This window comes from Vombatus ursinus, unplaced genomic scaffold, assembly GCF_900497805.2.
Source record: "Vombatus ursinus unplaced genomic scaffold, bare-nosed wombat genome assembly UNPS02003292.1, whole genome shotgun sequence".
In the NCBI taxonomy this organism is placed as follows: domain Eukaryota; kingdom Metazoa; phylum Chordata; class Mammalia; order Diprotodontia; family Vombatidae; genus Vombatus; species Vombatus ursinus.
The window spans coordinates 388,775-411,020 of NW_020943070.1; the positions used below are offsets into that span (position 1 = coordinate 388,775).

Genomic DNA, 22,246 nt, shown 5'->3' on the forward strand with positions numbered 1-22,246 from the left:
CTCTTCTGGCGTTGGTACAGACGTGACCCAAACCTGGAGTCTCTCCAAGTTCGGGAACTCCCGGTTAAGAATCCCTGATCTGGGTCACTGTTGGTGCTAAGAAGCTGCAGCCTTCTCGGAGAAGCCGCTTCTGGCCTCTCCTGTGATCTGCCCAGAGCACTCCATGTCTCGCAGAGGGCCATGTAGTCAGGAGCGTTCCCTGCAGGTGTAGTGTGAGCCCAGGGTACAAGACAAAGGGGCGGGAGGGGGATCACCCCTAGGACTAGAAAGGTCAAGGGCTGGGCCTGTGCTCCCCGCGAGGGACCTCCCAACCGATGGTATTACGGCACCCTCCTCTGCAGAGGAGACAAGGGGCCGCTCTGTGCACTCCCCTGCCTCCATTTCTTTCAGAAGGCCAAGGCTGGGTCTAGATCCCTGCAGCGGCAGCGGCAGCGAGGGGAGAAAAGGGAAATGCTTTCAATGACTCGTGAAGAGTAGGAGAGAACCCCGACACCATCTGGTTCCAAAGAAAAGCAATTCTCTTTATTGAAACAACAAGGGGCAAGGATGAGGGTCCTGGGCCCATCAGGCCTCCTGGAAATGCTGCTTCAGCAGGTCCAAAAGCTCCTGCTTCTTGGTGCTGCTGGCCTTGAGCCGGTACACGCGGCAGGCCTCTTTGAGGACGGGCACCGTGAGCTTGCCCAGGGTCCCCTTCCGAAGGTGGGCCCTGAGCTCGTCCTCTGACAGCTCCAGCTTGGGCTGTTTCTCTCCAGGACCACCGCCATCTGTTGATGAGAAAGGCAAAGAATGAAGGGATGCTACCTGAGCCATAGCCCGGCTGGGAGCCTCCGTTAGAGCCAGTACTGTGTGCAATGCCAAGGAGAAAGAGCCAGCTGACCTTCACTTGGGGAGAGGCAACAAGCAGGGGGGGGGGGGGGCAGGTGGGACTGGCCAGAAATGTCACGAGGGTCAGCACGTGGTCATTCAGCTGCAGGGAAAGCTTGGGGCGACACTGAACAGCATCCCCTGGAGGAGTTCTGTTTGCCTTTCACCTGAGGAGCAATGGGAAGCAGAGGGGTTCTTGAGCCTCTAAAGAAGCCCCCAGACCAGATGGGGGGAGGGGAAAAGGGTTACAGGAGAGGTTTTGAGGAAAGGTGAGGGGGAAAAAAGGCCTCGAGGGAACATTTTATAAAACTGACCTGGGATTCTCCCACTAGGCCAGAATGTCAGCTAGGTGGCAGAGTTGTGTAGGCTCATGGGGTTTAGAGCAAGGAGCCAGCCAACAGCATTCTTTAAGCACCTACTGTGTGCCCAGCACCGAACTGGAAGGACAAAGGCCCCCACCCCCCTCTCCATGAAAGGACCACCCCACCCTTATCTCGGCTGTGCTAATAAATCATCAGATAGAAGACTGAAGGGCTACATGTGAATTCAAACTAAATTATTTCAAGCTCAGACACAAACCTGAACTATTGGTCTCCCAGAAAAATCTGAGGAAACAGTCAATTATATTTCAAGAAATTTAATTCAAAAAGCTTTTAAAAACAGCACCTACTATGTGCCAGGCACTGTGCTAGGTTTGGGGACAAAACAGTCTATGCCCTTGAGGAAATTACATTCTACTGGATCACATAAGAAAAATCAGTTCCACGAGGTTTTTCTTCTGGAATATAAAAGGGAAATTTGGCCTTGAAACCGCCTCTGCAGCACAGTGGGGGCCACATCTCCGACCTATCCCTGGTGATCCTCAAGAGCAGTGTTTGAAAGGTGGGAGTGAGGGTCACACTGCAAAAGATGAGAGAGCAGGTGGATGGGAGGAAGCCTGCCCGGCATGTGGGCCAGGCATTCACACAATGCAGGAGACCTGAGGATGCCTGCAGGGGGTGGTGCCGGGCCTGGGGTCCAGTCCCAGGAACCTCTGGCCCAGACTGCCTGTACGAGCCCTCAGGGGCCCAGAAACCTCTGCAGAGCAGCTGCGATCTGTACAGGTAAAGGGGCTTCCTCAGTGAACAGTTTACCCCAATGAGAGAAATCAGAGGTCAGGACAAAGCAATGTGCAAGGTGTGGGGCTCGGGACACATCGTTCGAGGGGAAAAACAGCCTAAGGAGCACTCTCTGGGGGGAGGGCACAACAGGCAAACAGCCGACCTCACACATAATCAGGCAGCGGGCACAGTCAGGCCACAGGCTAAGCCTCCAAGCAGGCCGAGGGGAGGGCATCAGTGGGACTCTCGGCAGCCAATCTGGCTGGGACAGAGGGCATGAAAGAATATAGGAAGGAGGCTGAAGGCAGAGTGTGACGGCTCAGAGCATCAGCTGAAGGCAAAGGGAGTCAATGAAACTTTCTGAGCCGGGGAGGCAGATGACCAGACTGGTGCGTTTAAAGATGATTTTGGCAGCTTTGTGGGGGAAGGATTGCAGGAAGAGAATAGAGACCAGTTAGGGAGAAGCTATGTTAGAGGGGGACTGACCAGAAGCCTGGATGGGAGGAGAGAGAAGAGAAAGCCGAGGGTGACCCATTTCAACAGAATGAGAGAAATCTGAAGAAAAAGGAAATGGCGAGCTCTGTTTTGAACACACGGGTGGGCAGAGGTGATTACAACCTAAGGCAGCTGCAGATGACCCCCCAGGCAGCCAGCGCCAGAGCAGTGGCGCTCAGGAAGAAATGAGGCCTTTGGGAAAGCAAAGAAGGCAGGTGGACCCAGGACGCAGCCCAGATGACCCTTGAAGAGGAGGAGGACGAGGAGACCTACCTCTTCTCTCTGTGACAAAGACTGGCAACCAGAGCCAAACAAGACTGACCCCTCAGTGCGCCCTCCCTCAGTCACTGCCCCCCTCTTGGTTTTCTGTCAGTCTCCCAACCTTAACTGACCTCTGAGGGCTGATAAGGCAAGAGCAGAGCAGCCCCTTGGGTGAGGGGCCAGCCACCAGACCTCACCTGTTTTCCTCTTCGCTGCCTTCTCCGGGTTGTAGTCGGGGGGGTAGACCAGCTCCTTGAACTCCTCCACCAGGCTGCCCAGCCTGAGATCCATGGCTTCAATCTTGGGCACTGCAAGAATAGAGGGCGGTGGTGGGAAGACAGGACAGTGGCCTGGGAGCCCAATGGCGCCGAGCTGGAGGGCAGAGGGACCTCAGAAACCTGCTAATCGATGCCCTCCTTGAACAGGGGAGAACCTGGGGCCCAAAGTGACAAGGCCTGTGGGGGGGCAGGATGTGATTCCAGACCCTGCCTTGCCCCTCTACACTGGTCCAAGCCCTTCATTTCAAAGACAGGGAAACTAAAGCCAGGAAAGGTGGTGTGATTCGCCCAAGGTAAGTAAGTGGTGAAGCCATACTTAGAAACCAGGCCTTTGGACAGTCACAGTGCGATGCACCATACCCTGATGTCTGGATTCTTCCGCTGTCCCTTTTCAGGGCTGGACTGAGCACCAAGTGAGGGAAGGTGCAGCCGTACACCTCTATTAACGGGAGGCACTTCTACAAAGTGAGGGGAGCTGGGCCATCCCTAAGGTCACAGCCAAGATGGCCCCATCACTACGCAGGGCACTGGGATCTGACTGGTGCAGGCAGCCCTTCCCCCTGAGCAAGTGGAGCAGCACTGTGCAAGCCTCTGGGCTTGGTGGGACCAGAGCTCCCTGGGGGCCTACACACAGAGCCTTCTAGTTTGCCCCTGGGTCATCTGAGGGGGGGCACTGGGCTAGGACATCACCCAACCCACCCATCGAGGGGCTTCACAAACCGGAGCCCCGAACAAAAAATAAAAGCATTTATGTTTTCAAGCCAGCCCCAAAGTCTCCGTGACTCAGTTGCAAATCTGCCCTGGGTAGAGTCAGAGAGCAACAGCTAGCGTTCCGTGGTCATCCCCCCAGGAAGCGTTATGGCCATGACCACAGAGGAAGCAGCTCCTCCACTCGGGGCCAGACCGGCAAGGCCTGCTCTGCCCACCGTCCCCGAAGGCTGACCTTCATCCAGCCCTGGACAGCTGAGCACCAAGCAGAGGATGTCCGACATCACCTGGTGTGACCCTCAGCACATCACAGGTTGTGCACACAATGGCGTCTCTTACAGGGAAGAGGAAGCCGAGGCCAGGGAGGTAAGACACGGGCCTGCAAACCACAGCCCTCTCCCGAGGCAGCGCGCTCTCTTCGGCTGCCCAAGGGCAGCACGGACTTAGGCCCGGCTGAGGCTGCGTCCCTGCAGCGGGCCCTGCTCCCCCATCTGTAAAACGAAGGGGCTAAACCAGAGGGTGTCAGAAGCCTCATCTAATTCTAAATCCTCCGACTCCAAGGTGAATGGTCCGATTCAACGGTTCTGTCTACCCTACATCGCCACTTTAGACAGTCACTCAACCAGTAAATATTAAGTGACTACTGCATGCACTGTGTGCTACATGCCCAGGGGCCAAAAGAGCAGAACCAAGGCCCACCTTCAAACAGCTCGTACTCTTAGAAGAAGGACAATACGCAAACACACAGGGTACATGAACTATTATCGGAACCCAAGGGGCAAAAGGCAGACTCGGGGAGACGGCCTTGAGCGCGAGTTGGGCATGACTACAGATGGCATCTCGTCTTAAAGGTGAGGGAGTCCAGGCAGGAAAAATGACTGCCCCAGGTGCCGAAGGGCTGGATAGAACACGGGAACGCCTCCCTCACCAGCCAAAGGCTGTGTGTTTCTGTAGCCACGGACTCTTTTACCAGAACGAGCATCCCGCAGGGGAGGCCTGGAGACAGACGAGGGAACCCCCGGCCCCCTCTCCAGCCCCTTCCCTCAGTCCCCTGGCAGAGGCCACTCTGCTCATGGGGGGATCCCACAGCAAGCATCACAAAACCCCGCTCAGAGCCTCCCCACGTGGGAGCACAGCGCCTTACGTGTGAGGTCTGGCACGTGCTCAGGCTCCATCAGGTCCAGGGCCAAGGCCTCCAGGTTTCTGAAATGCTGCTGCAGCACGGGGTTCTCAAAGCTGTCGCTCCTAGAAGCCAAAGCCCAGCCGCAGGCCACGATGAGCAGAGACTAGGGCCAGTGCACAAGCGCACCCAGCTGCATCCAGCCCTCAGGTCTTGTTGGGGGTGGGCGGCACAGGCGCCAGTGTGGGGAAGGGGGGAGATGCCCCCCAGACACCCCCGATGCAAGCAGGCAGAAGTGCCACTTAATCCCTATGTGACCCCAAGCAAGCCAATCCCTCCCATCTGGGCACCAGCGAGGCGGCCTCGAGAGCCCAGCCAGGCCCACATGGACAGGAGGGGCAGAGGATCGGAGGTGGGCAGGCGGCGTGGAGGCACCCCACTCCCATCTGCAGCGGTGTTTAAGGGGCCAAGGCTGAAAAGTCAGACCCTTGGCCCGAGATGGCCCAGACTCTGCACTCTCATACTCGACCCCTGGCACTAACCATCTATGTTTATGTTCTAAAGGAAATCCAAGCCCCGCTAACAGCAGCAGCAGCAGCGAGGCCTGGACCGCTGGCAGGAGCTTGGGGCATTGCTGTCCTTCTCTGCAAGGACCCCACAACTCTGCTCAACACGGGGGGCAGCAATGGCCCCTAGACAACCCCCGCGCTTCCCAAGTCACTCATTTGTTTACGTGGCTTCTCCAAAGTGACAAGAAAACGACCTGGAAGACATCCCTCCCAGGGACCCCCAGGTTCCCAAGCTCTGCCTGCTGGGCACTGCCTCAGTGAGGGCTACATGGTCCATCACGGCCAGGCCGGCCCCCACGGGTCCTCCGCTTCTGCCCTCTGCCCATGCACCGCTCCTCTCTCGAGGCGGCCCTCGCTCACCGGTACTTGAAGCGCAGTTTCTGCACGATCGCCTTCATCTTGTCCACCTGCTCCGGGTTGGCGGTGACTTTCTCAGTGAAGGGCACCTTCCATTTGTCATCAGCATAGGGCAGGAAGACGAGCTGAAAGCCTACAGGCATACAAAGCAGGGTCCCAAATGTAGTCTGCCCAGAACATCCCAGGCAAGGTGGAGAGCCACGTGCCAAGCACCTTGGCCAGACCAGCCACAGGGAAGGCACAGGGGCTGGGGGTGTCATGTCTGCTTACCTGGAGGCGCCACCTGGACTCTCTGGGCATCTAGCTCCTCCTCCTGAGGCACCAGGGCCACGAAGTATGGGGGGCTATTGTGGCGGGGGGTGTACCTGCACAGTGCCAACACCTCCTTCTCTAGGCACTTGGTGAGTAAAGCAGTGAACAGTGTTGTACTTCCTGGGGAGGAAAAGCCCTAAAGGTCAAGATTTCAAAGGATTTGCACAGCTGTGCTCCTAGGCAACTGGGCCAGGAGTCAGGAAGAAATGAGTTCAAATCTGGCCTCAGGCACTTAATAACTGAGGGAACCTGAGCAAGTCACTTCACCGCTGTCTGCCTCAGTTTTCTCATCTGCAAAATGGGGGTAATAACAGCATTTATCTCCCAGGGTTGTCACAAGGATTTTGAGATATGTGTAACACGCACATTAGCATAGTGCCTGGCAAGTAGGAGGTGCTCAATAAATGCATCTTCCACCTCTCTCCCCAACAATGATGTATTTAAAATTAGTATTCCAGGGTAGAGGGCAAGGTAGGGAAACCCCCAGAATGAGTTTATGAGTAGTTTGGGAAGCCTTGTCTGAAATGCTGCAAAAAACAGACAACTAAAAACTAATAAAGTAACAACAGTATAAAGATACACAACGTGGGAAGGCTGGAGAACCCCGCTCAGAGCTGGGCACCACCCCCTGGCCCACAAGAGCAGAGTCAGGCACACTTTTCTGGTCGCTCGGGACATCGCCGCGAGAAGGGCTTCACCCGGGCAGAGGAGGGAGGGAAACAAGTGAACATTTGAGAATTAAAAAAAAATTTTTTAAAAAGTGACTTAGTTAACTCAGTTTCCTCTACCCGGGTCCACGTCAGCACGAGCCTCCACGGCGTCAGGTTTAATGGCTCGTTGCCCTCATCAGAAAGGAGGGCCAGCCTGGGTCCTGACAACAAAAGGGTCAAACACACTCTGAAGGACGACAATCCTGGATCACTCTGTAAACCAGGGGTTCTTTTAAAAAAATTTGTAATTAAATTTTATTGTTTTCAGACAATGAAAATCTGCCTTCTTTCATTCCCACTCCACCCTACCCCACCCCATCTGCATTGAGGGAAAAAAGGAAAATAAAAGCCCTGTTAACAAACACGTGCAGTTAAATAAAACAAAGGCCTGCACTGGCCACGGCCAAATCAAACGTACGTCCACCTGCCCTCTCAATCCATCACCTCTCTACATTTCATCAGGAGTGCCTGGAATTGTGGCAGGCATGAACCCAGTGCTCTTCCGTGGAGTCCACGACCTTGCTCTCTTACTATTCTGATCACTGTATTTCAACACAATCGGTTTCCTCTGTAAGCCCATCTATTTTATTTCATTCATTTAGGAATCCCATGACCCCAAAATGGCAAGAACCCCTGTGGCTGACTTTGTGGGCAGTCCAACCCCCTCACTCACCATTAACCAGGGATTCCTCTGGGTATGCAAACAGAGACGGCCTGAGGAAATGGTGCTGCTTCAGCATAAAGAGAGGCTTGAAGCCAATCAGAACCAAGCCGGGCTCATCAAACCTCTTCAGCTCCTCCGTCTCCTCCTTCTCCATCACAATCTGACGGCCTCCGTAGATCTGAAAGAAGAGCGGCCTCGGGAGGGAAGGCCCAGAAGCAGGACAAGGCCTGTGGGTCGCTTCCTCCATTATCAAACCCCAAACCACGCTCAGTTCACCTGGCCCCAGCTTTGGGTGGCTCGGAACGGAAACCAGAATGCAAATGACTGAAGAAAACCCTGCTTTAGCTTCATGTGCACAGGCTTTCTTAGGTGCTTAAGATAAAAGGAAATAACCCAGAATCAAATAATGTCATGAACCATGCCCAAAGGGCAATCAAACTGCATACCCTTTGACCCAGCAATAGCACTTCTGGGGCTATATCCCAAAGAGATTATCCAAATGGGAAAAGGACCCACATGTACAAAAGTATTTAGAGCAGCTCTTTTTGTGGTGGCAAAGAATTGGAAATTGAGAGGATGCCCATCAGTTGGGGAATGGCTGACCAAGTTGTGGTCTATGAATGTAATGGAATACTACTGTGCTATAAGAAATGATGAGCAGGCAGACTTCAGAAAAACCTGAACGACTTGTACGGACTGATGCCGAGTGAAGAGAACAGAACCAGGAGAACGTTGTACACAGTAACAGCCACGTTGTGTGATGACTAACACTGATAGACTTGGTCCTTCTCAGCAATACAAGGATCTAAGACATCTCCAAAGGCCTCATGATGGAAAGTGCTACCCACATCCAGAGAAAGAACTATGGAGTCTGAATGTAGATCGAAGCACACTATTTTCACTTGTTTTTTCTTCTTCCTGGTTTTTCCCTTTTGTTCTATTTCTTCTTTCACAACACGACTAATGTGGAAATATATTTTATATGATTGCACATGTATAGCCTATATCAGATTGCTTGCCATCTTGGGGAGGGAAGGGAGAAAAAAATTTGGAACTCAAAATAGTATAAAAGTGAATGTTGAAAACTATCTTTACGTGTAACTGGAAAAAATAAAATACCATTAAGTAGGGGAAAAAAAACCACATAATGTCATGAATGAGCTGGCTCCTTCCTGCCTCTGGCTCTGAAAAAGAGTGGCCCCTGTGGAATGAAGATAAATGGACCGGAGACAGCCGCTGGGATGCCCGTCTCCTCCAAGACCAAGGTTGCTCCTCCTCCTATGCTGCTGCTGACCACCCGGACACCAATCCACACAAGGCCTGGTTTTGGTCTCGTGCACTGGTCCTCCCAGATTCATTCCTATCTCAGCCTGCATTTGTCCAAATCCCAGATACTCTCCCATTCCTCTTATGGAAGGCCACATTCCACTTAACATTCTTTCATCTTTGTACTACAAGGTCCCCAAACCTATTTCACAGATCAAAGAGATGGAAAGGGACACGGCCCCAGGACCAGAAGCAGTTGTTCTACACTCAGCCCTGTGCCATCAGCCTCTCCTTCGGGCCACGTTAAACCACAAGGAGTCAAGGGGGCTGGGCAGAGTGGTATTCCCCCAGCAGACCGTACCGAGCCCTGCTCCCCAAACACGATCACGAGGGCCTCGTCCTTCAAGTGAGCTGTGTGAGGGCTTTAACCTTCGCACAGCCACACCCGCTCAGGGTCTGGGAGGCCATCTCCAGTGGAGATGCCTGAAAACTCGGATTTGATTCAACATAGACGGGGTTGGGGGGGGGGGGGGGGGGGTGCAAAGCACTGCTGCCAGACACTGGGGTTACGAAGACAAAGGAATGGCCCCGTTCAACACCTTGGTGAGAGCGAGGTGGTTGCACCGGAGGACAGTGAAGATCTTCGGTGCCCTGCTGAGAGACGCCAGCTCTCTGAATATCAGCGCTCCAGCACGTGCTCCCCTACCCCGAGACAACATGACTCCAGGGACTAGATCTCATTTTTATAGCTCGGCTAGAACAAGGTGGATTTGGGATGGAGGAGACATGCTGTGTAGGGCATGGAGAACACGGGGATTCGTTTTCCCTGACTGTGCATGTTTGTTCGAGGATTTTGGTGTTTTTTTTTTTTCTTTTAAAAAGAAGAGAAAAAGAGGCAGCTAGGTGGCTCAGTGGATAAAGCACCGGCCCTGAAGTCAGGAGGACCTGAGTTCAAATCCAGCCTCAGACCAAACACTTGACGCTTACTAGCTGTGTGACCCTGGGCAAGTCACTTAACCCAATCCCCGCACCCCACCGCAACAAACACCCCAGAAGCACGAAGGAGTTACCTGGGCCCTCTTGGTGTCACTGGGAAGAAGCAAGCTGCCAGTGTCCACGCTAAACGTTCGGGTCTTGGTTTTCACCTGTTCGTTTGTTTCCCGGTAAAGCCTGATGGGAGGAGGCTTGAAGGCCTTCTGGACCATGTTAAAAATGCCAACAGTCAGGGCCACATCCCTGCCCAGCTTCAGCTTCAGCCTGAGGAGAAAAAGCAGAGCCAGAAAGGACTTAATGATAAAAATAAGGATAATAGCAGCTAGCTTATCGGCATCATTTTAAGATTTGTAAGCTGATTTACTCATTTGATCCTCACAACCACCCTGGGAGGTAAGTGCCATTATGATCTCCATTTTACAGATGGGGGAACTGAGGCAGAGGTTCAGTAACTTACCCAGGGCTACCCAGCTAGGAAGTATCTGAGGCAGGATTTGAACTCAGACCTTCCTGGCTCCAGGCCCAATCGTTCCATGCACCTGGGCACCCCGTCTCATGTTAAGAAAGTGGTAGGGTTTCTCCTTGGTAACTCCGCCTGGGTCCCATCCCACTCACCAGCTCTGCACCAAGTGTGGACAGTGCTCTGCTGGGGGCATTTTTGGGGAGCCCATTTTAAACATGGCACTTCCCAGAACAGTGAAGCTCCTGCCAGGCTTGTTCCTACATGGAGGACTAACTTCCAAGAGAAGATGCTTCAAGGCAACATGATGCAGAGGCAAAAGGACAAAACTATAAGGCACAGGACCTGAGTTCAAATCCTGAGACCTAGGAGCTTTGGGCAGTTCACATAACCTCAGTCTTCTCATCTCTAAAACAGGTTTGACACTAAAGTGAACCTTCCCTGGGCTGTGAAGAAAAGAGCTCTGGAACCAGCCCGGTGCAACAGCGCTGGGAGTGTCATTATGCCCGGGAGGAGATCTGGAGTCTAGCCTTCCCTGGAAGCCTGGTGAGCGGTGTGCTCTCGGGAAGAGGCCCTCCACATCTGGAGGGTTCTAGGTAACCAGGTATGGACTCTCCAGTGAAAACATCACAGACCAGAGTTAGGCGAGAGAGAATGAAAGGTGCCCCAAGCCCCTGCACCCACACCAAATCTACCTTTTTCATTCTGCAGTTCTTCACGCCTCACTTCTACCTTTTATGAAAGAAAAAGAGAGAGACAGACCACCGCTGTCGTTCTGCTCCAAGGCCAGAGTCTGGAGAGGGCAGATGGCGCAGAGGAAACACAGACCTGGCCATGGAGAAGTTCAGAGGCACCCCCAAAGCTCACAGAATTGCCAGGAAGCCCCTGCACTCTCTCCCAACAACCTTCTAAAGTCTGATGCCCAGAAACCCCGGCCCAGAGCTAATGGCAAGTGCGAGCAGGGAGGCAGGAGGAGAGGCCTCCAACAGCAGCAAAGACCTCTGCAAAACCTGGTCAATGGAATGGCCACTTCAGGTTGCCTTCAAGGTCCCCCGAGAGAGGGAAGGTGATCAGCAAGGTCTGTATTGGGCCTAACACAACAGGAGACTGGCTTCTTTCGCACAGGAAGGAGAAATGCCTCCTTGGCCCACCCAACAAGAACAGCAAACCACGAGACTCAAAGAGAATGTTTCTGTCACAGACGGGCTACGGGCTGACCACAAGATGACCCAGCACAAACGGCCAGCAGAGACGGAAAACCTCTGGGGCTGTCTGCGGGCTCACCTGGCCAGAGAGCGTTTCCTGGTCTCCTTGGCCCGAACCTTCCTCAGGAGGTCCTCCAGCTTGCCTGACTCCTCAAAGTGAACCCCGAGTTCCTCGTCCTCGGCTAGGGTGATGATGTCCCTGTAGAACAAGGAAATGTCAAACCCCCCAGGCTTCTTCAGGTTCATAAGGTCGAGGAAGATACCTGGTGGCAGAGCAGAAGGAAGTGGTGAGGGAGATTAATACCGGCCCCCCATAACCCCACTTCTGCCACTAACCTCAACTCTGCTTTTTAAAGGGCTGCCTTAAGCAGTGAGGCGGGAGAGCCCTGGAGAGGACCGCTCTGAGCACAATCTGCCCTGCAGGCAGAGCAGCCTAACAGACTGGGTGTGGAAGCTCCTGGAGGGCAGGGAGGTTTTCATTTTTTTGCGTTGGTATCTCCAGAACCAAGTTCCATGTCCAGCACACAGCTGGTACTTAATAAACGCTGCTGAGAAATTCCTCCTGCAACAGAGACCTCCGATCCCCCAATGCTGAAACGCAGGACTTTTACCTGTCATCTCTCTAAAGCATAGAAACAAATGCTCTCATTGAACCCAATCCTCTACATGCTGGGCCTGCCAGTGGTGGCCATTTCCACACGCTCACCTCCCACGCCCCAGACCTCAGCGGCTTCACCCACCTGTGTCCCGGAGGTCACTGGCTTTAGTCTTGGCCCGACTGGCCTTGGCACTGTCGCTGCCGTGGGGGTCGTCGTCATTGGTGAAGAGCATGATGCGCTTGTGGCTCATCTTCAGCCGGACCCCGCTGAAGAGATTGGCACAGACCCAGAGGGCCTCGCTCAGGGAATAGTCTGAGCCCTGGCCAATCAGCTCCTGGAAGCGTTTCTCTCCTTGCTTTCCCTTAAACTGGTCAAGCTCAAGTATTCGTTTTGCACCTAGGAGTGGGGGCCAAAAGGAAGAGATCAACAGAAAAGGAAAAGGCGGGCAGCCCCGAGGTAACAGGGCACACACCCTGTGTGAGCAGGGTCTCGGGTACAGCCGATGCCTGCTCTCAAGGGGCAGGCTGCTTCCTCCAAGCCCAGGCCCTCTTAAATCCTATGCCGAGAGTCCGAGGATTCGCTTTGAAAAGGGGACACAGAATCCTATCAAAGGCAGGACACCCAACTTGTTCGCATCCTTCACCCCTCCGGTTCAGACACGGATGACCTGGAGTAGGATTTACAGCTGGAAAGAACCTCACTCATCTCATCACCTAGTGCAGAGTGGGGAGCCGAGGCCCCGAGAGCCCCAGCACAGCAGCACTCAGCCTTTGAACCCAGGTCCTCAGAGCCCCTGTGCCTCCCATTCTCCCGCAGAGCAGAAACAGCCGCGACCATCTCAGTGCGGCATACCTGGGGTGTCCAGCTCATGGAGAACGTAAACGTTTCTGAAATTCACCGAGTTCTTGTCTTTGTCCGTGCCGTAGAAGACCACGGCCAGGAGGTCTTGGTCACTGCTAATGATCTTGCTGCTGTACACGTTCTGGATGCACTGAGGGAAAGCACAGAGAGGGGACACCAAGGAAGAGTCACTTCCAATCCACTCATTAGGCCCTTACTACAGGCAAAGCCCACGGCTGAGCCCTGGGGACACCAGGAGAAAAGTACAGAGCTCGAGGGAGAGAAGCAAAACGGAGAGACACCAATCACGGAAGAATCCCCCTGGCTGGGGGGTCGCTGGGGGCACTGCACAGTCCATATTTCACAGACTCCCAGGGGGAGGGGGGCTGGTCTAGCCCATCCCTGGGCAGGTAGGCTGCATCTGCAGCAGCCTGAGATGTGGTCACAGCCTTCCCCGGATGCCCACCACCTCCTGGGCAGCTCAGACTAGAGCAAATTAGGCACCTTCTTTACCATGAGCAGCTCTTAGTAAGATGGAAGGGAGGGAAAGGGTAGCAACAATCCTGGACTAAACATCCATGTGGCACGAGCCACAAACCAGACTAGCCCCAAGCCTCTTCCCAGGAGGGCAAAGTCTACTATAATCAGAAAGTCACAGCACAGCCTGGTTCCAGTGAGAGTCTAGCTCAGACGGCCATTACAAAGCCATCAATCTGCTGGCTTTTCAGCCGTGGCCCACGTCCCAGACTTTTATGAGCTCCAGGAGGCAATGTGCTCCCTGCTGTTTGAACCTGAAGTCATTCTTCACTTAGGTAATGAGACGATGGATCTGGGGTGGGGGAAGGAGGGACAACGGCCCCAGATTTCTTTGAGATTCTAAAATGCAAGGCCAGTGTGGACTACTTTGCCTGTCATCTGCTAAGCCATGCCTGGGCTGGCTGTGGTTTGTCAGCTCCTCCGCCCAGAGTGAGCGTAACAGGCCGCGAGCACCCACGCTGTGAGCCCGAAGGCAGAGGGCCGAAGGATGAGAGCACTTGGGGCTCCAGCCCACTTGGGGTGACCCAATCTCTACCTCATCTTTCCTGGGATCTGCTTCATGCGGACCCCACCCTCCTGTGACTCATCCAGCATCTCAAGCTGCTCCAGGCACCCACGACACCACACGTGGTCCTCAGAGAGCCCTTTTATTACTACAGAATGGCCATTTGTCTTTTTTTTTAAATCATTTTCTCATGGTTACCAGAAAGCAGCAATACAAAGGGGACGAACAAGTGGCTAGCCACCCATATCCCCTGAGAGCATGCACGCATGCGTACGTGCGTACGTACACACACACGCGCGCGCACACACACGCACACACGCCACTTCTCTTCCTCCTCTCCCCACCAAGAGTGGTCCTTAAGAGCACCATACAACATCCCAAAATCAACCTTCTCCTCAAAATCAAGTTGACCCCTGCCCATCTCTGGGTCTGCTCTTGGTGAGATTAGCCTTATACAAAAGGAAAACTCCTGGGAACAGAGACGATAGAGCTCTTTCAGGTTGAAGCTGCCACTCCCAGAGAAAGCCAGCCTACGAGGGTTGCAAGAAAAACACAACTTCCTCAAATCTGTGATTCTCAGTCTCGACATGAAGACACCCTAAAGATGAAATAACAGGCATCTGTCTATGGAGCCTCCTGTCACTGGCCCAGGCTTACAGGCAATCGAGGGTCAGGAAAGACACTGGGTCTTCATGAAGTCATCGTCCCAAATGTAATCTCTTCTCAAGTATAATCCTAATGAAAAGCCAGGTGGGTGGAGCACAGAGGTTCATATTCACCAAGTTCTTCTACTATTTTTCATCAATGATCACAAATTCTCAGCTAAAGATCTGAAAGTACTGAATAAATGCTATCATGTACACAACAGGTCCAATGAAGCACATACTACGTAGCCTGTAGAAACCTAACTCAGCTCTGGAACAGACAGGCTACATGAGGCATCCAACCTTCAGGTCGGCGAGGCAGAACCAGGAAGGGTACACATGACCGTGACCAAGGAGCACAAGTCCAGTCGGCTTTCAAACAATCCACAGCAAAGCCTGAGCTTGTTGCTGGGGGAAGGACACCCAGTCTGACAGGAACTGAGGGAAAACAGGAAAGGTGATGGCCAGAAATCAGGCTGAGGCAAACATCTAATGCCACATGCCTCCAAAAACTCAAAACAGATCCACAACCTGAGTGTATAGGGTCACACCAGAAGAACAATGAGAAGAGGATGCGATCCAGCGCCTTTAACAACTGCAGCTACGTGGAGAATTCATACCCAAAGAAAGGGGAGAAGAGACCATCAAAGTCTTAAAAAAAGACAATTTTGACTACAAAAGATTTTCAAAAGCTTTTGCGTGCGCCATCTTGGGGAGGGTGGTGGGGAGGAAGGGGGAGAAAACTCAAAAGCGTATGGAAGTGATTGTTGATAAATCAAAATTAATTAAAAAAAAGAAAAAATAAAGAAAAAGCTTTTGCGTGAATAAAGTCAAGGAAGAGAGAATCACAAGAGAAACGATAGAGCAAAGAAAAATATTTCCATCAGATGTCAGTGATAATGGTCCGATATCCACCACACAAACATCGCAGGCATCAAGGGCCGTTCCCACATAGATAAATGTTCAAAGGACATCCAAAAGAAAATCTGCAAACTATAAATGAGCGTATGAAAAACGCTCCACATAGTTAACAGTAAAAGAAATGCAAACTAAAATAATTCTAAGGCTTCACCTGGTCCTTAGAGATGACCACCACTGGGAATGGAGGACGGCGGAGCAGCTGTGGACGGACAGACAGAATGGAGTCCTGTCGTGCTGACGGCAGCAGGGAAGCAGGCTGACTGTTGGGATCGGAACCTGAATTACACAAATACTGAAATCATCCACTCCCACTGACCTAGCGTACGGCCCGAGGAAGTCAAAGACAGGGAAAAAAAGGTCCAATATACACCAAAACATTTAAACATTACTCTTTTTGTCAGCAAAACACCGGAACCAATGTGGTTGTCCACAGACTGAAGACAGGCAGGAAAAGCTAAGCACCACAAAACAAACATGATATTACTGTGCAGTAAGCCACGACAAAAGTTTTAGAGGATTTAGAGAACCGCAGGGACATCTGTAAGAACTGATGCAATCATCAGTCCCAAGAGAAATTACACAGGATGACTATAATGACATACATGACAGATCCCAAAAAGGCGACCAGAAAGGGGGGAAAAAAAAAAATCAGTGCTGGCCCCAGAGAACAAATGATGAAACACGCCCCCTCCTTCACAGCAGAGCTGGGGGGCTACTAGGGCAAAATACCGTATGCCTTCCTTGTCAGATAACAGCCACTGTATTAGCTTTTTTAGTGACCTGATTTTCTCAGCGTCATAAGGTTCAACAGGAAGGGAACTGAAGAAAAAAAAAGACAACCCACACATACAAAAGTATTCATAGCAGCTCTTTTTGTGGTGGCAAAGAATTGGAAATTGAGAGGATGCCCATCAACTTGGGAATGGCTGAACAAACTGTGGCCTATGAATGTAATGGAATACTATTGTGCTGTAAGAAATGATGAACAGGCTGACTTCAGAAAAACCTGGAAAGACCAGTATGGACTGATGCTGAGTGAAGTGAGCAGAACCAGGAGAACGTCGTACACAGTGACAGTCACGTTGTGCGATGACAGACTTTGATAGACCTAACCCTTCTCAGCAATACAAGGATCTAAGACATCTCCAAAAGCCTCACGATGGAAAACGCTGTCCACATCCAGAGAAAGAACTATGGAGTTTGAAAGCAGACTGAAGCATACTATTTGCTATATTTTTTTTTCTTCTGTTGAGTTTTGTTTTCTCTTTCTGGTGGCTCCTCCTATTGGTTCTAATTCTTACTTACAACATCACTAATGTGAAAATATGTTTAATAGGAATGTATACGTATAGCTTACATCAGATTGTGCGCCGTCTTGGGGAGGCTGGTGGGGAGGAAGGGGGAGAAAAATTTTAAACTCAAAAGCATATGGATGTGATTGTTGATAAATCAAAATAAATTAATTAAAAAAAGCTCATTTAAAAAAAAAAGACATCAATAAAATATAGGGGTAGGTAGCACCAGTTAAGTCTGTAAGGAAAACCAAGAATATGAGAGGGAGGGGTAAGGAGGGCAAATTTCAATGGTCAGGGTGATTTTTTTTTTCCCCAAACACACAGATGTTAAGTTTCAGTAACGGCTAGAAGTTGAGTTTGGCTAGAACGAAAAGTACATGAAGGGGAGTGGTATGAAATAAGTATGACCCAGCCCATGGAGGGCCTTGAAGGCCAAAGTGTTTATATGCTACTTGAGAGGCCAATGGGAGCTCCGGAGGGGTTCTGATCAGGAAAATGACATGGCCAAGGCTGTGCCTTTGGACAATTATTTTGACTTCGGTGTGGAGGATGCATCGATGAAGAGAGGCTAGAAGCTAGGCGGTGCAGCTAAGAGATGATGATGATGGCTAGAATGAGGATGTATGCAGCCATGTGAGAGAAAAGGGGATGGACCATACCTGGCACTGATAGAACACAGGACAGGACTCTGAGGTCACCAATGCTGATGCCTCGAGATAATGGCAGGCAGACAGTGAAATGTGTAAGGGAGACAGGTGGGGTGAGTAAAGGGTGCTGGTGGTAAAATACCACACACACACATCAGGGATGGGAACCATCCCACAGAAAAACAGGTGGGAAGCCTCATCTAGGGTTGTAACCTTCATGAGCTGATCTGATATGAAAAAAATTCAAACAAGAAAGTCTATGCTCCCTTCTGACAAAAAAAAGCAAACTAAAAATGGCAGACTGGTCAAATCTAACATTTCTTAAATGTTTAAAGACTGAACTCCTCAATAAGAAGGATTACCAGAATGTATCGAAAAGAGAATTGAGCAATTTATTATCTACAATACATGCAGAAATCTTATCATATTTAAATGACACAAAAAGATAGCCTATGCACCAAATAATAAAAACAATTACGTTTATCAATGCAGTAATCAATTGCAACTCCAGAGGGCTCCCAACCTGGGGGGAGGCGAGATGATGCCAAGGTGCAGAATTTTGGAGACCTGGCAAACAGGTGGATATGTTTTGCCTGACTATGCTTATTTGTTACACAGACTGTTTTTGTTTCGTTTTTTGGGCAGGGAGGAAGGGAAGGAAAAGGAAATCAAGCAATAGCGTCACCCCTGAAAGGAGTTATTGAAGCTTAAAAAAAATATATATATATAACTGAAGTTCAGAAACAGGCAAGGAGGACAGCTTTGAAAGCAACTGATATGTATTTTCATATATAAGATTCTTTTTCTGTACCATTTTATATATGGAATTTTTTGGGGTGTTCATTAAATTCAGAATTCTAAAACCTTAAAAAAAGGGGCATCTCATGCTCTAGATGACTAATTTAGCTAATTAAATCATGTCAGCTTTTCGAGCACAGCCATTCCAGAGTTTAAGCTTTGTTTGTATGTAAAAGGTAACCTTACCTGGATGGTTAGGTCAAAAGAAGTTCCTTGATCTTCATCCTGGGGCTCAAACATAGCCTTGGAGGCGTCAACTAAGAAAATCAAACTGTCCCGTCCAGAATACTTATAGTTTCCTTCAAAGGGAAAATATTTAAAAACAATTTGAATTTATATTGCAACTGTTAAAGACTGAGATGGTTTCTTTTTAATTAAAAAAAAAAAAGACCTTAATGGCTTAAATACCAGTAATAGCATGTCTCCTGGGGTCACAGATGATCCCTAACAGAAGACTTTGGGAGTAACTTTCAACTCACTGTAGTCTTATCTCCCTCCCAAATCTACTCATTTCACACTTGCAGGTTCTAAGTGCTCCTGAAGCAGCCAAAGCAGCACCCTGGCTTCCCTTGTGTACCTGTGGCTCCAGCACATCACCTGGGCACACAGCAGGTGTCAGATAAATGCTGCCAATTGATGCTTGGGTGATTCTAACGTTTCTAAGTTCTTCCTCCTTGAACAAAATGAAATATGCCTCCCAATACATCCCTTGGCCCAGTCCTTCTGGTTCAGAAGGTTATTTTTAAAGATCACACAATTCTGGTACTAGAAAGGACCTCAGAAATTATCTAAGCCAATCTCTTTCTTCAGGGCTCAGAAAGTAAAGTTACAACTGGGGTAGGGGTGGGAGATCCACTCTCAATGGGATGGGGGGGTGGGCTCCCACTTTGTTTATGGCTCATCTAGGCCCTTTCCTTGCTCCATGAAGTACTTATCGGTAAAGGAGTAGAGCACACAGTGTCTACACTGTACAAAGGGTATAACTGCTCTTCAGAACCTACTTTACACATTGATCATGTTTCCCCCATGGAGGCACCAGTGTGGCAGTCAGACAGAAAAGCCAAATTACAACAAATGTCACCAAGAGAAGACACCATAAAAAACATGCTCACACCACTTTGTAATTTGTGGAGTTAAAAGATGGAATCCAAGGTCTAGCCTGAGGCTTTTTTTTTTTTTAAAGGACATGACTCCAGCTTGAGGGTCAGCAGAAAGGAACCAGTGGGTAAGGAAATGTAACAGGTCCAGGCTGGGCCCAAGGCAGAGTTACAAGGAGCAAAACTGTCTTATTGGGGTTTAATGCCCTTCCACTCTGGTCATTGCACCCCTTTGGGGGGAGGGAAGCCTTTTCTGATTGCCCCAATTCAAAACATCATTTATTGCACACCTTCTTGAGGGAAAGGCACTGTGCAAAAAAAAAAAAAAAAAATGCACAGATAAACGTGATACGAAGTGAAATGTTAATGTCAAAAAAGAGGCAGGCCAAGTACAGGGTGAGACTTTCCCTTCTTTGGTGGCCCCTTACTCTGAGGGCTTTTATGATTGGGAATTCTCACAATACTTTCCCAGACTTGGCATTATCAGGCAGGAGGCTGTAGAGGAAGCCGGATGGCGGGGACAGGATCGCCCCAGGAAGGAGAGTAAGAAGGACTGCCCTAGAGCTGAGAGGTGAAACCTTTCCCTTTAGGAAGTAGAAAGAGAACCATGGAAAGAAGACATGCTGTGATGTAAAACCAAGCAAGCAGGACCAGGAAACCAACACACACACTGACCACAACAATAAGGAGAGAGAAAAGGACAAGACCATAAAAGCCAAACGATGCAAAATTATAAAAAACAAGTTTAGCCCCAAAGAAGAAATGTGAGACACCTGGCCTGTGCAGAGGCGGGGGTCCGCGAGTGTGGAATAGTGCGCACGACGTCGGGGTTTTCTGGTGGGTTTTTTCTTCCTCTCTTAAAAATTAATTCATTTGTTGTAAGGGGATAGCTCTTTGGGAGGGTGAAGCATTTGGGGGAAATCCGGGCGATGCAGAAACAAAAGCATCTGTTCTAAGACGCCGCCCCCCGCTCCTGAACCCCGGCATCGAAGGACTTGTGCCAGCTTCTCCCACGAGAGGCTCACCTTCCGCGTCTGCCCCCTCGTCCTGCTCCTCTTCCTCGTCCTCGCCCTCGTTTCTGTAATACGACTCCCAGCCGGACATGGTCCTCGTGGTCCTGTAAGAGAAAAGGGAGCCTGAGGAACCCCCCCATCCATCCTCCCCACCCCCACTCACCCCCACTCACACACACACTCACCCCCACCCCCACTCACCCACTCACCCCACCCCCACCCACCCCCACTCACACACTCACCCCACCCCCACTCACTCCCACTCACACCCCCACTCACCCCCACCCCCACTCACTCTCACACACACACACACACACACACGGGGGGGGAGGCCACAAGGGCCTTTCTGGGGGAAAGCATCTCAGCTTCGGGGGCGGACACCCTTCCCCTGCAGAGGAGCCTCCGCGGAAGCCCCAGCCCTTCGCGAGCAGGACCCTGACACTTGGCCCCGCGATGAAGGGGGCCGCCCTGCCAGCCCAGCGGCAGCCAGCTCGCTGACGCTTGCAAACGAGGCTGGGGCGCATGCCCAGTGAGGGGGCCCAGCGCGCGCCCACCCTTACCCGGGGCACTGAGAACGAAGCTTCAGCACTGAGCGCGAAGACGGACGAGACGAAAACTCCAGCAGCGCTTTACCCCCAGTGCGCACGCGCGCGGTCCCGCCGTCATCCAATCGGCTCGCGCAGCAGCGCCTGACCGCGGTCCGCACGTGCAGCCCTCCTCCTCCCCCGCCTCCTCAATCTCTAATGCAAACAACCAAAGCTGAGGACCGGAGGAGAAGCCAAAGCCCCGCCCCTTCTCAGGCGTCGGTGGGAGGACGTCTAGGCAAAGGGTAGCGTGGCGCACATGCGCAGAGGGAAAGGCCCGGCCGCGCTTCCTACGCAGCCCCAAGTTGGAGCGCACTCTTCCCAGAAGACTTCCTCTTTTCCTTAGCACAGGCAGTACCGGAGGCCTGGAATGCGCTCCCTCTTCACCTACCCTGAAATCTCTACGTTTCTTCAAGGTCAGCCAAGTGCCGACTCCTACAGGAAACCTATCCTGATCGGCGCAGCTAACAGCTGTCCTCCTCCCCCACAAAATTACTTTGTATCTATGTCTTTTTCTGTGTACGTGTTACTACTCTTAAAAAAATGCAAGCGCTCCTCGAGGACAGAAGCAGCCCCCATATTTAAATTCAGAGCCTAGTACCTCACCTTGTACGAGCCGCTTAATAAGGAAGGAATGAATGAATTAAGTGAGACAGGGGCAGAAGGTACGCGCACAACGCCCCATCCTGCGACCCAAAGTACAAGCACTTATTAAGTACCTACGATGTACTCGGTAGGTGGTGCAATGGACAGAGGCTGGACCTGGAATGAGATCACGTAGAGATAACGACTTAACTACGTTGTACTCAGCACTGTGGCTCATGAACACTGAGAATACAAACATTCCTATCGAGATATGGATATAGACTACATTCCAGATAGATGCAAAATAAATACAAAGTAACTGGAGAGAGGAGGGAGTGGGCGAGAATGTCAACGCCTACGCTTTCCCTAAAGCCACAGTTTCACCCACTCCAAGGCTGCGTGAAATGCCAAACGAGCGTAGAGCGCATGCGCAGAAAGTATCTTCGCCTCTCGCTCTCCCACTACGTGTGCGACCTTCTTCCGGGCAGAGCACCACCCCCTTCGCAGGCGTGGGGGGAAAAAAAGTTGTCATGCGCATGCGCACAAAGCTCTACACATCGCTCGCAGCCGCAAGGAAATCACGAGGCCCCGCCCCCGCGGTTTCCAGGTTGGGCTGGGGGCAGCACTGCACCTGCGCAATCCGATCCTCGCTCCCTTGTTCCCCTCCCCTCGGCTTCCCGGCACCGCCTCTTGGTTGTATCACAGTGTCCAGCGGTTTTTCTGTCCTGTCTGACTCGCGTTTGGGCTTTTCTTGGTGAAGATACTGGAGTGGTTCGCTATTTCCTTCTCCGGCTCATTTTACAGATGAGGAAACTGAGG

At 51.3% G+C, this 22,246-nt stretch overlaps 1 protein-coding gene across 3 annotated transcripts; it reads right to left on the reverse strand.

The window, feature by feature from the left end:
• Positions 1-500: 500 nt before the first annotated feature.
• On the reverse strand, positions 501-22,240 carry XRCC6 (X-ray repair cross complementing 6). 3 transcript variants are annotated; one of them, XM_027871273.1, is made up of 14 exons: positions 22,059-22,240; positions 21,562-21,604; positions 20,271-20,362; positions 18,335-18,447; positions 12,814-12,952; positions 12,103-12,357; positions 11,442-11,625; positions 9,775-9,961; positions 7,448-7,616; positions 6,023-6,184; positions 5,756-5,885; positions 4,851-4,951; positions 2,918-3,028; positions 501-764 (listed from the first exon to the last, which is right to left on the reverse strand). In XM_027871273.1, exons 3-14 carry the CDS (start codon positions 20,347-20,349, stop codon positions 565-567), a joined length of 1,830 nt encoding a protein of 609 aa, XP_027727074.1. In that variant the 5' UTR covers positions 20,350-20,362; positions 21,562-21,604; positions 22,059-22,240; the 3' UTR covers positions 501-564. The 3 variants fall into 3 exon arrangements, with proteins under 3 accessions (XP_027727074.1, XP_027727060.1, XP_027727067.1); XM_027871259.1 differs by lacking the exon at positions 22,059-22,240 and having other exon boundaries at positions 21,562-21,611; XM_027871266.1 differs by lacking the exons at positions 21,562-21,604; positions 22,059-22,240 and adding an exon at positions 20,819-20,892.
• Between the last annotated feature and the right edge of the window lie 6 nt (positions 22,241-22,246).